Below are 15,977 nucleotides of genomic sequence, written 5' to 3'. Positions count from 1 at the left end.
TTCCCTTACCCGATCACATTCCCTATGCATGGAAGCCATCTGGCTATGGAATTGGTGCATACATCACATACAAATCATTGCTTCATACCTACCTGGCTGCCACAACACTACTGCTGATGCACTCAGCAGGCACTTCTCGACAGAACACGGATGGGAACTGCACCCCGCAATACTTCAACAGCTCTTCTCCCTCTGGGGCACCCCGTCAATAGACCTCTTTGCCACAACCCAGAATCGCAAATGTCATCTATGTTGTTCCAGAGCGGGACTCAGGACTGCATCCCTAGGAGATGCATTCCTCATCCCCTGGAACAATTCTCTCCTGTACGCCTTCCCACCAATCCCTCTGCTGCACAGGTTATTCGCAAGATCAGAGACAACAAGGCCCGGGTCATATTTATTGCCCCAGCTTGGCCGAGACAGTCGTGGTATCCATACCTACTCCGCATGTCCTCCTGTCATCCATGGACTCTCCCCAGCAGATCAGATCTGCTTTCCCAGGACAACAGATGGGTTCTTCACCCTCAGCTCCAGAAACTCCACCTGACAGCCTGGTTCCTTCATGGTTCCAAACCCACGAACTAGCTTGTTCCAAGCAAGTTTGATACGTCGTCCTGCACAGTAGAAAAGACTCCACTTGTAAAACTTACCTGCAGAAGTGGAAATGTTTCTCCCTCTGGTGCTCACATAATCACTTAACACCCCATGTGGTAACCCTCCCTAGCATCCTAGACTACCTTCTAAAATTGAAACAGGATGGACTCTTGCTCGGCTCCATCAAAGTACACCTGGCGGCACTTACCACCTTCCATGACTTGTTAGAAGGCTACTCACTCTTTACCCACCCCACCATAAAACTATTTCTCACGGGCCTACAAAATCCCTACCTGGAAATTTATCCAGCGGCAGCTACATGGAATCTTAACCTCGTTCTTTGTGGTATCATAAAACCTCCATTTGAGCCCTTGGCTACCTCTTCTCTTCTTCATACGTCCATGAAGGTAGCTTTTTTTAGTTGCAATAACATCAGCAAGGAGAGTAGGAGAAATAAGCGCCCTCATGGCCTATCCTCCCTACACAATCTTCTGCAAAGACAGTCACTATGAGACCACATCCTAAGTTTCTCCCTAAGGGGTGTCCACCATCCACCTTAACCAACCGATATACTTACCTACTTTCTATCCCAAACCTCACAAGACTCTGCACGAGGCAACTCTGCATGCTCTCAACATCAGGCGAACAATTGCCTTTTATTTAGACCGGACTAAAACATGTCATAAGTCCCCGTGACTCTTTGTCTCCAGTACTGAAAGATCGAAAGGTACAGCTTCTCTAGGCAACACCTGTCCATGTGGCTCTCTGACTGCATCAGATCCTGTTACCGCATCCAAAATATTCAACCACCTGAAAGCATTAGAACTCATTCCACTCGAGCCATGTTGAAATCCGTTGCCTTCCTGCATAACGTACCCATTCCTGTAAAGCAGCTACATGGTCATTTGAACACACGTTTGCCAAACGCTATGCTATCACGCAGGATACCATGGCAGACACCATAGTAGGTCATACAGTACTCTCTACAGTACTCACTGCTGCAGCTCCAAAGTCCCACCAACTATAGTGGGTACTGCTCCGCATTCACCTAGAATGGAGCACCCACAGGGACAGCACTCGAAGAAGAGAAAGTTACTCACCTTGCAGTAACTGAGGTTCTTCGAGATTTGTGTCCCTGTGGGTGCTCCACTCCCTGCCCTCCTCCCCTCTACTTTGGAGTACTAGTATGATTTCTCCACAGTAGAGAAGGAACTGAGGGGGGCACGTGCTTAGGCAGATTCTAATGAGACGGCGAGACAGCAGCTGAGCGCATGCGTCCCAACCAGGCACTGCTACCGAAAATCTCTGATCAACAGCGCCGGGACGCACTGTTACCTAGAGTGGAGCACTCATAGGGACACACATCTCGAAGAACCTCAGTTACTGCAAGGTGAATAACTTTCTTTTTCTTCCTTTGGACTAATTCATTCCAAATTAAGAAATTGTTTGGGACCTGAAAAAGCAGGAAAGTTTGTTTTTCTTTTCCAGATTATGAACAAACAGGAAAATGAAGGTGAAGACGACTGAGTTAGCTGCAGAAGCCAATATTTTAAGTTTCTCATGTTGACCTGGCTGACATAGTCAACTTAATCTTTGTTTTTTTAAAAAAACTATTTCATGTAACTATTTTAGTTAAAAACAATTTTAACAAAAATAAACCTGATTTTAAAAAACTTTAATGTTTAATTAAATTCAAAAATTCATATGCTTGTTTTGTTAAAATATTATATGTTTGCTCTTGAAGAAAAAAATCCAGAATACATAATGTTGTTGTATTAGTTAAATAAAACAATTTATATGTCTGTCTGGTGGTGATCTCCTCTTAATACAGCATGGCAAGAAAATCCTCCAAATATTAATGATTAACCTGTTGAATTGGAGATAGTTCACCTCCCAATGATTTCATAAATATCTGCTTCAATTAACTTTGGTAAATGAAATAACTAAACAATCATTCATTTTCTGATATAGCTGTAAAACTAATCTGAAAAGTTTTTTTCAAAATAAATCACTTTAAAAATGTATAGTGTGTACCTTCTAAAAATGAAACCTACATCTATCTCCTGAGTTGTGAAGAATATGTATTAAGGTTATAACAACCAACAAGACTGCACTTTTATGTAGAAATCCATGAGTCTTCTTGACTCTGCTGCATGGTGGATTCCACTCTTCTTCAGGTGCTGCTCCCTATGTGTATTTCATTGTGGCTATGTATCTAAAGGATATGTCTACACTACCCGCCGCGATCGATCCAGCAGGGATCGATTTTATCATGTGTAGGTGAGACGCGATAAACTGACCCCCGAACGATAATCGACCCCTGAGAGCTCTCCAATAAATCTACTTCTGTACTCCAGCTCAGCGAGAGGCACAGGTGGAGTTGACGGGAGAGTGGCAGCAGTCGACTCACTGTGGTGAAGACACCACAGTAAGTCAATCTAAGTATGTTGACTTCAGCTACGTTATTTATGTAGCTGAAGTTGCGTAACTTAGATTGATTTCCCTGTCCCCCACTGTAGACCAGGCCTTAGACTGGAAAATCTTTCAACTTGTGTCCATTGGCCTGGACCCTGGATCTTCTTGTTCTCAGCACCAAGGTCATAAGGGGATGTGTGGATTGATCCTCTTCAATTGCTTCTTACAGCCTCATGGCCTGAGTCAGAATCCTCTGTGTCCAGAGCTATTCTTGCATTGTCTTAGTCTTTGTGAAGATAACAGTGTATAGTCTGTTAGCATTTGATAGTATTCTTATAGTTAATGTAGCTTAGTTTTTCCCACCCTGGGACACATTCCTTCTCCCTTTTGGCCAGAGCTGTGCCCAGAAACCCAGGGCTTAAAAACTGCATCTCCTATCCTTGTTCCTCCATGGTCAATGAGGACCACCAGCACTGCCTTGGGTAGGTGCTTATTTCTGTCAAGTGCAGTATCTGTCATTCCTTCCCACCTAGGACACCAGAGGGAAGGGAGTGCTGACTGAGGAAGTTCCTCATAAAGAAAGCCTTGAGGCTCCAGTCAGATCCAGGCTGGAGAGACCCTCCTGCACATCGGCCACAGTCCTCAAGCAGCATGCTTCTGAGCACGAGCTGTGGAGCAGAGGCTAGATCAGATAAATCTAAAGACCTGTTGCCTCGGGCTTTTCATGAGAGTAAGGGGCATTCTCTCAGACACACAAATAGATTTCTCCCTCTGTCTGCTTTCAGGCGAAGAGGTCTCTGACTCCTTCCAAGTTGGAAGGAGTCTTCATGTGCAAGTCCCCAGGACTTAGATCTGCCTAAGCCTCTTAACCTCAAAGGGAAAGCATCCAGGAAGATGGTCCAACAGAGCCAGGCCTGGTATTGATACTGGTGCTGACTGTGACCTCTAGCAAGCCAAAGAACTGACATTCTCCAGTATTGACCAAGTGCTCCTGAATGGACTCTTTTGCCAATGGTACTGGTTTGGTCCTGTAAGGATCCGCCAACCCCGAAGTCTGTCGCAGCACCAGATCCAGCAGAACTGGTAACCTGGACCCTCATACTCCAGTACAGAGAGAGACATTTACTACCCTGGAACACCTCTACTTTTGGGCCTGGTTCTTCTGAGGGATATCTTAATCCCATAAAATTATACAACCCTAAAAAGGAGGTATTCCCATAATCCATCCCTGAGCTGGAGCTTCCTTCTACCACTACTGACTGTACCAGTGGTGGAGACTGATCTGGCTTTCAGTATCCGATGTCCAGGATGAATCATCACTTCCCAGACAGGTTAGCTCGAACAGGGCTTTGAGAGTTATCTGGACCTATCCTCTGCACAAGCAAGATTACCCTCAAAGGGATTGCTGGTACCAATGCTTTGGGGCCCCCAAACCGGTCTTCAACTCCTCAAACTGGCCCTTTTGGAGTCCATGGGATCATTATGCATGACACCCTGGATCTGTGTGCTCTGCTAGACAGTCACATCATCCCTCTTCTCTTAGGCAACAGCATCCTGCTCTGCAAGGGTACTTGGAAGAAGACGACGTCAAGCTGGTAATGACAGGCTTATCTGCTCCTTAACCCAATGAGGCCGTTGCCCCATTTTCACCATCCCTGCAGACTATAGGCAATGTCAAGAATAGTTGCAGAGGATGGTGGCAGAACTTCAGATCCCATTAGAAGTTCAAGATATGCAGCACGAGCTCTTGGATATCCTGAAGCCAATGGGTCCCAGTTGGATAGCTATCCCAGTGGTTCTGTAATGGCCTCTTCACTATGGTGGTATGGCAAATGCTGGCAATGTGTACTGCTACCCCTGGAAGGGCTGAGAAAAAGTTCTTTGTGCCTGCAAAAAGGGCAGAATTCTTGTTTACCCATCCTGCCCCCAACTCCCCAGTAGTACAAGCAGCCACGGAAAGATCCAGGCAACACCCTAAAACCACCTCTGCGGACATGGGAGCGAGACACCTGGACCTTTTGGGGAGGAAGGTATTTATGTCCACCAGCCTCTAGTTCAGAATCTCTAACTACCAGGCTCTGTTAGCGAAATATGACTTTATGAACTACTTGAAGTTTCTGGAGTTCAAAGGCAAACTCCCCCAAGTGGACAAGGCCCAATTTTAAACCCTTGTTAAGGAAGGTAGACTCATGATAGCAAGCTTCAGTGAATGCAGCCAATACCACATCAAGGTGACCACCATAGTGAGAGTAGTGGCTTCAATCTTTGGGGTTCTCCAGAGAGGTTCAGAATACCATTAAGAACTTGCCCTTCAATTAAACCAATTTCTTCAATGAGAAAACAGGTGAGTCTTTGCACTCGCTAAAAGACTTCAGGGGAACCCTCCACTCCCTGGATCTTTATACCCTTGCCCCAAAGAGGAAGCATCATAAACAGGTGTATAAAGTGAAGACCTCTTCCACAGCCTCTCTACCACCAACGACCATACAAACCACCATACAAGCATCAGAGTGCAGAAGCCAAGTAATACAGCTCCATCTACCTTAACAGCCACCCAACCTCATCTACTCGCTAAAGGTTACTTTTAATAGGATGCTTGAGAGGTGTGACCAGTGTTCCCTCTAATTTTTTCCATCCAAGTGTGGAATGAATTTTGTTATGTGCACCACCAGTAGAAACAAAAAAACTAGACATTTTTTTATATATATATAATATATTTTTTTTGTAAAGTTACCATAGGGATAATTACTCCAGCCAGGTCAGGCTAGGCATTTTAGAACTCAGTACTCAAAGAATTAAATTTAAGCGTAAGAGAGAGAAAAATTATGAAATGCATAGCCCAGTCAAAAAACTAACACACACTTTGAAAGAAGTATCAAGTAACAACAATAATAATACAAATATGTGTTGGGGAGGTGAGAGTGAAAGACTGTGTGCGTGTGAGAGACAGACACGCGCTGCCTTTTTAAGTAGATTAGCACTCAACAGTCTGAAGCCTGCTTGTTCAGACACAGCAACAGCTGCCAACAAGCTCCCTCCGTCCTGAGCCCTGTCAAATCCCCCCTCCCCCCGCTCTGTGGAGAATCAGGTACAGGGTGGGGGGAGGGGGACACCCTGACAGTGCACCACCCTCCACCCCCCAGCTTCTCCTGCTCTGCACAGCAAGCAGGAGATGGCCAGGAGCAGCATGGCAGTGGGGGGAGGGACACCTGAAGTGCACGGCACTTGATAGCCTGCTGGGTGGCCGCGCGGCTTAGAGGGAACTTAAATTGTGATCTTACAATGATGCCATCCCCACTTGTTTCCAAAGTCCGCTATCCTATTTTGCCCACAATTGGGGAGCTATAACAGACAGGTGGGTACTAGATGTCATCCACTTTGGCAACACCGTTGAGTTTTGTTTCCCAGATCCTCCAAAAACCCTTTCCTGGCTTATGTTCAGGGGGCTACTGTCACAAGGAGATCCTCTGATCTCCAATCCAGGAGGTGGGACTCTCTTCTCAAGCAAGGAGCTATAGAGTGAATGCCACCTCAGCATACAAGGGAGAGGTTTGACTCCCAATATTAAATCATGGTTGCCAAGAAAAAAGGGAAGAGTCCCATTCTCGACCTACGTCAGCAAAATATTTTTATTCACAAATTCATGGTTAGGCTGGGATCAGTAATTCCCTCCTTGGAGAAAGAAACATGGTTCTTAGCTCCCACTTCCAAGTTGGCTGCTGCTTGCCAGTCACCCACCTGTGAAATACACATAAGGATCAGCACTTAAAGAAGTAGTAGATGTTACTTACCTGTAACTGGAGGCTCTTCGAAATGTGTGGTCCCTGTTTCTATTCCACTACCTGCCTGCCTGCCTTCCCCTCTGCTTCGGACCATGACTGTGTTTGTGGTAGAGAAGACATTGGAGAGGTGGTCAGTCCGCATCTTCTCTTATCGCTCGGTGCTGAGCAGGAGGAGAAAGATCTAGAATGAGGGTGTGGCCCAACAGATACTACTTGCAAGATATTCCGGTCTCTGGCACGGGGAGCTTATGCGTACCACATGTGAAGTACAGATAGGGACCACACATCTCCAGTTACAGGCCAGTAACCGCCATGTTTACCTCTTGAATACAGTCCTGATGGCAAATGCTCTTGAGAGAGAATTCTGTAAATGTAAAAGTACTTATTATGAAGGCAGCACTAGTGACTACATAGCTGTGTGGAAATGTGCAAGTACAGTGAGACTTTAGATTTTTCATACATAAAAAGATTTTTATCCAATTTACAACATTTACACAGTTAATTTTCTGAGACATTGCAAGTGAATCTTCAGTAGTTTAGGGTAGTGATTTTCAACATGTGGTCAGCGGATCTCTGGGGGTCCACAGACTGAGATTTCCAAAGGGGTCTGCACCTCCATTCAAAAATTTTTAGGAGTTAGCAAATGAAACAAGGTTGAAAACTAGTGGTTTAGGAGAGAACCATTTTTAAGAATGACACTTTGAAATGTAAACATGCAGTCTAAAGTGTCCTTTGTATCTGTTTAGCTAACTGGCTTGTTTGTAACAGCCTAAGGATCAGATCAGGCCTGCACAACTCGTAAAGTGGCAAGGGTCATATTACTCCAAAGAAAACAGCTGAGGGCCGAACCACACCCCCTCCCAACCCCCCTGAAACACAACACACACACACCCTAGCGCCGCCCGGTTCATCATCCCACCATGAAATAAGGGGAGGGGAAAAGGGGGACAGTTTGACGGGATTTTCTGGGGCTATGAACTAAGCTGGGGAGGGGAAAGGGGGGCAGTGTGAAGGGATTAGATGTGACTGTCCAACACACAAACATAAGGGCTGCAGGGAGCCCCGAGGGGGGACAGTGTGATAGGGGCCGAGGGAGGGGGCAGGTCCCTGGACCAGGGAAGGGGGCAGCAGTTGGGGCAGGGCAGGTGCAAAACACACCCACCCACCCTACCTCTCCTGGGGATTTCCTGGCTGCCCACAGACAGTTCAACCCCCACCCCACCCCCCAATATCACTACGGAGGCTGCCCTGGGAGCAACCAGCACAGTAGCCCCCCGCCCCCAACCAAAGGGGAGGTTTGGGGGTGGGGGGGGTTGGCCCATTTCTCCCCCCACCCCTCCAGAGCTGCGGCTCGAGCCCAGGCCGAGTGCCCCTCTCCTCGCTTGGCACTTACCAGCTCTGCTCCCTGTCCCCGACTGCTCCGATCCCCCTCCACATCCTTGCCCCCTAACAGCCCCCCTCCAGAACTCCCGACCCATCTAACCCTCCTCCTGCTCCCTGACTGCCCCCCAGGACTCTACTTCCCACCACGCCGCTCCTGGCGCTGGCTCCACGTGGAGCCAACCAGACAAGCTGCCGAGCACACAACCCCTCCCCGGCAGAGTGCTGCGAGGTGACACTGAGGCAGGGGGAGCGGAGGAGGGACTCTGTCTGCTGGAGGCCAATGGGAGCAGCTAAATCAGGCCCAGGCGCCCAATCAGCCGTGCCATACTCTGCGTGAGGGGAAGGGAGGGGAGGGAGGAAAAATCCCGGACGGTTGCATCGGCCCTGGGCGAACCCGGCAGCCCCATCCCGCCACTTGCCCATGGGCTGCACAGTGAGCCCGGGCTGCATGTTGTGCAGGCCTGGATTAGATCCATGTAGCTATAGATAACTCCTCAGGCAGAGCATGGTTTAATACTAACAGTGGTTCAGATTTTCAAAGCAGTGCAGGGATTTAGCCATTAATTTAGTGGAAAGCAGGGATGGCTAAATTCCCTGCACTGCTTTGAAAATCTCAACTTAATTTGAGTATTATTCATGGTTTCTGTCTAAACTGTTGGGTAATGGCTATTTTGTATAACAAATGCAACTTACATCCTAGACAGTGAAATGCTGAAGCATAGCACTTGACTTTCTGTCCTGACTGCTCACTCTGCCTCCGCTGCCCATCTTCATACCCACAGCTCAGTTTATGCTCCCCTGGGGAGTCTGTCTGATAAACTTAAGGCTCCTTTCTGGCAAAACACAGCTGATTTGTCAGCCAAAGTAAGTCCCTCACTAGTGGAACTACAAACACCACTTCCCAAGGAAAGGAGTTTTCTTCCCTCTATCCTGATAATGGGTGAGGAAGTGGATAGGTTCTTGGGGAGACTTGCAGAAAATGTTTGCTGGGAAGGTGGAGCCTGTTGCTGTCCTAGGGAAAACAATTCTGGTGGCTGAACCTGCTGTGCTCTCCAGAGAGAGCCTGTATCTAACATAGCTCACTAGGTCCTTGGGTTTGAGGTTCACCCGAGGGAACCTAGTAGATGGTTAGGAAGCTTGTGGTGGTATGGGCTGTTGGGGAGGGTTAGGCAACAGAGCTGGGGAGCCATGGAGGCAGGAATCAGAGGCTGGGGGAGCTGGGCTGATAGCAGTGCTCCCTGGTACTATTGCTTATCTTGTCTCTGTGGCTCCCCGAGCTCATTGCATGTTAGAGCTTGCCAGCTAGTCTCTTTTTTTTAATGTGCACTCTAGATTCCTGGGAAGCAACTAAGCACCACTAGAGGGAAGCTTTGATCTAACAGATCTAGGAAAGTTTATTTGACAAAGGCTGCTCTCTTGTAGATCATCGCAGGATCAGCAGATGGACAAATGCTTCCCTAGCACAAGTACATTTAGGGAACCTTTGCACAGTCCTTTCTTTCTGTGCCTTCTTTTGTTGTAAAACTTGGTGAGCTTGTCCTTTCTCGGGGAGGTACCTTCTTAAACAATATAGGTTATAAAACCAGGCATTGCGTTTGTCTTGTCATGGACTATTTCATATTCTGTGACACTCTCTTTAGCTTTGTGTTCCTTTTAGGCTCTAAGCTCTTTGGGGGCAGGGACTGACTCGACTTGTTTGCATATTGCTGACCGACTTGTTGGCACTTAAATTATGTGATGTATAACAATTATAAACAATATTGAAACTTCTCTTTTTTTTCACTGTTGCAGAAATTGTTCAAAGTCATTGCTCCTCCACTTAATGCTGGGAAGTCTCTCACAGGTACAGAATACTTGCCTTTAAGATTTTACAGCTTTGATACTGTTTTGATATATCTAGTATATTTGATCATAAGTTTAACTGGTCTATGAGCACTTCTAATTTAGGGAGGTGGGGACGAGATGGTGTTACTGTTTAGGACTCCAGACTTTGCACAGCCTATAAATAAGTCTTAAGTACTTTCTTCTTTAAACTGTCTTCAGATAGTTTTCAAGCTACTATCTTTTCTCACACTAACATGCTGCAAATATGTAAAGTTATGGAGAATGGAAAAATTCCATAAGACTGTACTGACACCACTTTTGTCATGAATAACAATAAATGCTCAAGTAAATGAGATTTTCCTTTCAGTAAATAAAAATTAGATCCTTATTCTGTTGTCTAGTTATTTGGATAAAAAGTGACAAACTTTTTCTGTGTTCTTAGATGAGAATGTGGTTATGGGAAACAAGCTCCTTGTGTACATAAGGTAAGATACTTCCAGAATGTTTATAGATAGCACTTAGAATGCATTTACATGTTAAAATTGCTGTACAGACACTAATGCTCCCAATAACCCTGTGATGCATGGTAGGTGGAATTCTGTGTCATGAAGGAGGTCAGAATATATTATGATAAAATTTGTGAAAAGTAGTAATATCTACATTTTACAAAGCATTTAACAGAAGCAGAGAAATGAAGTGACCCATGACCACACACCAAGTAGCACAGGTGGGATTAGAACTTGGGTGCTCCTGACTCGGGCTTCGGCATACTGTTTGTGACTTCATAATGGTGATAATGCCCCCTTCCATGCCAACTGCAGAGCGTTCCCCTACTCCAGGGCTTCATAGCCCAGAAATCAATTTTTAATCTTTCATGTTGGCAACCTTTGTGGATTCTGTAGGTGGTTTTGCTTGTTGTAATAAATTGTTTCCTCTATTGACCATCCTATGATGATACAAAGTTGGGAGGCATCATTAATACAGGGGAGGATTGGAATATTGAACAGGAGGATGTGTGTGACGTTGAAGATTGAAGTAACTTAAATGAGATGAAATTCAGTTCAATAGTACAAGTGTAAAGTCATGCACTTAGGGTCAAATAATAATAGTCTAGTGTCTTGTGAGCTGTAATAGTTCAGTCTAATTTCAGTTATTGGTACAGGTGCTGGGTAGTGGTGGTGGTGGTCTGTGATATACAGGAGATCAGATTATATGATCTGGTGGTCCCTTCTGGTCTAAACTCTATGCCCCTATGACCAATGCTGTTCTGAGATTATTGGGCAATAGTGGTGTCCCAGGGTGCACTCACCACTAGTGACACTGCCTCCTGGCTGTCCTGGGGATTAGCTCTGCCAGGTGTTGCACACAACCACCATCACAACCACCCTGGCAAAGTCTTTCCGTTGTCCTCTCGTCCTGCAGACCCCTCTCGTTCCAGGATCCACAGCCACCTCTTTCATGACTCAGCCCTCAGCTGGGTCACCATGTGTGTTCTCCCCTTTCTGGATATCAAAGTCCCTCTTGACAAATGGGCTAAGGGAGTCTTCCTGCTCACTGCCCTGCCAGTGCCACTCCATCAGCAGCGAGTAAGAGGACCTGGGCCTGCCCTCTACTTCAGGTCTTGGCTCAGGGCCCTCTTATTGGCAGCCAAGGTTTGACCTACCCCACACTTCGCTGCTTTTCCCTTGAGCCTTGCCTACCTCTCTGGCTCTCTCCCTTCTCTGTGCTTGCCAAGCCACACTCCCTTCTCTCAGAGAGTAACTGTAGGCTGCTTGACAATAGGATATGTGTAGGGAGCTTTCTCCCAGGGAGTGACTTCAGACTCCTTCCCTGCCACCTCTTCTGGCTTCCTGGCTTATATAGGCCTCTCCAGCTGAGTGTGCTTCTAATCAGTTCCCTTTTTCGTGGCTTCTGCAGGTGCAGCCTATGGCGTTAATTGGCCCACCTGGCCATTTTAAACTTCTGGGCCTTGTGTGGGATGAACACCCCATCACAAGTGGTTAATATCCAGTCTCCACTTCTTGAATCTGAGCACGCCACATCCAAGATTCTAATGAATCTGAAAAGAGGAGACTCGGTATTGCTCCAAATGCTGCCCAAAATATACTCACATGATTTTTCATATGTTTCACCTCTCAAAGTCCCAGTGCCACCTCCTGTTTCCAGTGTGACAGTCCAGCACTAATTGGTTATGTTTATGCAGAAAACTTGGATTCTTCTTTGAGTGATTGCTCATGTCCATTCCACAGTAGGTGTGCATGCTCGCCACGTGCACCGGTACCGGAAGTTTTTCCCTTAGCAGTACCCATAGGGGAGCGCGCCTAGCGACCCCTGGAATGGTACCACCATGGCACGGTGGCAGAGCTTCGCCCCCTCTGGACAGGTTCAAAACCTTGAGGGATCTCATCAGAATGATCATGAGGTTTCCCGTGACAACTGCCAGGCCTGCCTCCAGCTCCTGGGTCACATGGCAGCATGCATATATGTGGCACGCCATGCCAGACTCAGAGTGTGGCCTCTTCAGCTCTGGCTGGCCTCGATGTTCTCCCAGTCCAGAGACAGTTTGGACAAAGTCCTTACCGTGCCCGAGACTGTACTAGCCTCCCTCCTTTGGTGAACCACCCCGGAGAACGTGCTCCGAGGGGTCCCGTTCAGGAGCTGCTCCCCAACCATAGAACTGTTGTCCGATGTGTCGGACTTGGGTTGGGGAGCCCATGTGGGAGACCTCCAGACCCAAGGCTTGTGGTCTGTGCAGGAACTAGGCCTGCACATAAACGTCAAGGAGCTTTGAGCAGTCTGTCTGGCCTGTGTGGCTTTTTGCGTGTGCCTTGCAGGCAGGGTCAGAATTCTCACGGACAACACGGCCTCGATGTTCTACATCAACAGGCAAGGCGGCACCCACTCCACAGCCCTCTGCCAGGAAGCCCTCTGGCTGTGGGATTTCTGCATTGCCCACAATATCTACTTGGAAGCCCACCACTTACCGGGCATCCAGAACTCTTGATCCGGGACTTCTACTCCCAGCAAGAGTGGTCGCTGCACCAGGGGGTGACTCTCATGATCTTCCAAACGTGGGGTACTCCCCAAGTAAACCTCTTCGTAACCAGGCAGAACCACGGGTGCCTCCGGTTTTGCTCCAGAAGGGGCCTGGGCAAGGGCACGATTTCCGATGCCTTCCTTCTGTCCTGGTCGGGCCAGCTGCTATATGCCTTTCCCCCAATTCTGTTGATCAGCAAGGTCCTGGAAAAAATCAAGACGGACAAGGCTTGCGTCCTCATGATTGCACTGGCATGGCCCAGACAACACTGGTATGGGACTCTGACGCCTTGTCTATTGCCCCTCCGTGGCTGTTGCTGACCCGTCCTGCCCTTCTCTCTCATGACCAAGGTTGCCTCCTCCACCCCAACGTTGCAGCCCTCCACCTCACAGCATGATTGCTCAATGGTTAGACCAAGAGGAAAGGACCTGCTCAGACGGCATCCAGCGAGGAGTCCTGGAAACAGGAGGCCCTCCACGCGTCAGGCTTACCTGGCAAAGTGGTCAAGGTTTTCTTGATGGGCCGCCGATAGCAGCGTCTCATCAGTGGCTGCTCCACTCCAGCTAATACTGGATTACCTCCTTCATCTCAGAGCCCAGGGTCTAGCACCCTTGTCTGTCAAAGTGCATCTGGCAGCCATATCGGCCTTCCACCCGCCTGTGCAAGGCCACACAGTATTTTCTCACGCCATGACTGGTCGATTGCTTAAGGACTTGGAGCACCTCTTTCCTTGTGTTAGGCTCCCTGTTCCACAGTGGGACCTGAACTTGGTTCTGGCCAGGCTGACAGGGCCTCCGTTTGAGCCACTTGCCACATGCTCTTGGTCCAACCTTTCATGGAAAGTAGCCTTTCTTGTGGCAATCATGTCTGCTTGGAGTGGCTCAGCGCTCCAGGCCCTAACCTCTGAACCCCCGTATACAGTGTTTCATAAAGATAAGGTCCAGCTCTGCCCACACCCTTCGTTCCTCCCCAAGGTGGTCTCAGCCTATCATCTGAGCCAGGACATTTCCTTTCCGGTACTCTGTCCCAAGCCTCATGTGTCTAGTGAGGAGCACTGTCTTCACATGCTAGATGTGAGACGGGTCCTGGCTTTTTACCTGGAACAGACAAAACTGTTCAGGAAGTCTACACAGCTATTTATTGCCACGGCTGAACGAATGAAGGGTTGGCCGATCTCCACTCAGCGGCTCTCCAGCTGGATCGCTTCATGTATCCGTACTTGTTACGACCTGACCGGAGTTCCCTTGCCACCAATTATGAGAGCACACTCAACAAGGGCGCAAGCCTTGTCAGCCACCTTTCTAGCTCATGTCCCTATTCAGGACTTTTGTAGAGCTGCAACATGGTCGTTGGCGCACATGTTCACCTCGCATTATGCAATCATCTCCCAAACCAGGGAGGACGCTGGGTTTGGCAGGACAGTGGTCAGTCCCGAGTGCCTGTGAACTCCTACCCACCTCCAATAGTTATAGCTTGGGAATCACCTACTGTGGAATGCACATGAGCAATCACTCGAAGAAGAAAAGACGGTTACCTTTTCCGTAACCGGTGTTCTTGGAGATGTGTTGCTCATGTCCATTACACATCCCGCCCTCCTTCACCTCTGTTGGAGTTTTCCAGCAAGAAGGAACCGGGGGGTGGGGGGGAGTGTGCAGCGCCCCTTATACCGTGCCATGGTGGCACCACTTCAGGGGTTGCTAGCGGCGCTCCCCTACGGGTACTGCTAAGGGAAAAACTTCTGGCACCGGTGCACATGGCGAGCACACACACCTACTGTGGAATGGACATGAGCAACACATCTCAAAGAACACCAATTACGGACTCTTTTCCCTTCTGATAACACCGCTCTACAGCCAAAATGCTTCTGAAATAAATGTAGTCAAACTTTACTAATTCTGGGTCACTGAGAACGAAAATGATGCTTAAAATTGTTGATTGGCTCTAGTTTTCAAGATATGCTATTGGTCAGTATATACGACCCTTGACTTGGGAATGGCGGAGGATAAGTGAGTTATAAAGGGAAGGGATCTCAATTTAAACCAGAAATGACTAAAATACATCTTTGACTGGATCTATGAATAAATCTATGACTGGGTTTGGACTGTACTTGCTTTTTAGGCAAAACAATGAATGATGCAATCTGAAGCTGGTATTGCGTCATACATGATATAAATTGCATCATGTTATTCCTAGAAGTCATTGATGATGCAATCATAATGAAGCTTACATCACTCTGCTGAACAAATTGCCCTATATCAGCTCTAGAAATCATACAGTGTCGTGCTCTTATTTGTCAGTGTTTGATTTTGCAAAGAGACACATTTCTGTTTAGCCAAAGTGAGCAGAGATGTCTCGTACTTGTGTGAACAGTGCAGATAACTTCTGCTATGTTTGTGGTGAAGTGACTTTTGCATCACAAAAGCGCAGTATAACCACTATGATTAAGAAAGCCTATCACCTTTATTTTGGCTGCAAAATTGGAGATCAGGACAAGAGATGGGCCCCACACATATGCTGCAACACTTGTGCAACAAATCTTCGCCAGTGGTTGAACAGGAAAAGGAAATCTATGCCTTTTGCAGTGCGATGATTTGGAGAGAGCCAACAGATCATACCAGCAATTGTTACTTCTGCATGGTGCCTCCAGTTGGGAAAGGTGTGTCAAAGAAGAAAAAGTGGACTGTGCATTATCCAAACATTCCATCAGCTATACGCCCAGTTCCCCACGGAGAAGGACTGCCGGTTCCTGATGCACCAGAATCTTTCTCACTTGAGTCAGACAAGGAAGAGGATGAAACTTCTGGTCCTGCACCATCAATGTCACAGGACCCACCTTTTCTCCCATCCTCCTCCTCTGAACCACACCTCATAACACAAGGTGAACTGAATGACCTTGTCAGGGATTTGGAACTACCTAAGAGTAAGGCAGAGCTGTTGGGCTC

At 47.5% G+C, this 15,977-nt stretch overlaps 1 protein-coding gene across 3 annotated transcripts in view; it reads left to right on the top strand.

The window, feature by feature from the left end:
* VPS8 (VPS8 subunit of CORVET complex) overlaps positions 1-15,977 on the top strand; it is a 258,292-nt gene that overhangs the window by 95,049 nt on the left and 147,266 nt on the right. For all 3 annotated transcript variants that reach the window (XM_054038927.1, XM_054038926.1, XM_054038925.1), the window contains exons 23-24: positions 9,966-10,017; positions 10,441-10,483. In XM_054038927.1, coding sequence (XP_053894902.1) covers positions 9,966-10,017; positions 10,441-10,483 — 95 coding nt within the window. The remainder of the gene's footprint in view (positions 1-9,965; positions 10,018-10,440; positions 10,484-15,977) is intronic.

This window comes from Malaclemys terrapin, chromosome 9 (assembly GCF_027887155.1).
Source record: "Malaclemys terrapin pileata isolate rMalTer1 chromosome 9, rMalTer1.hap1, whole genome shotgun sequence".
In the NCBI taxonomy this organism is placed as follows: domain Eukaryota; kingdom Metazoa; phylum Chordata; order Testudines; family Emydidae; genus Malaclemys; species Malaclemys terrapin.
This window is presented reverse-complemented; position numbering and strand designations above follow the sequence as displayed.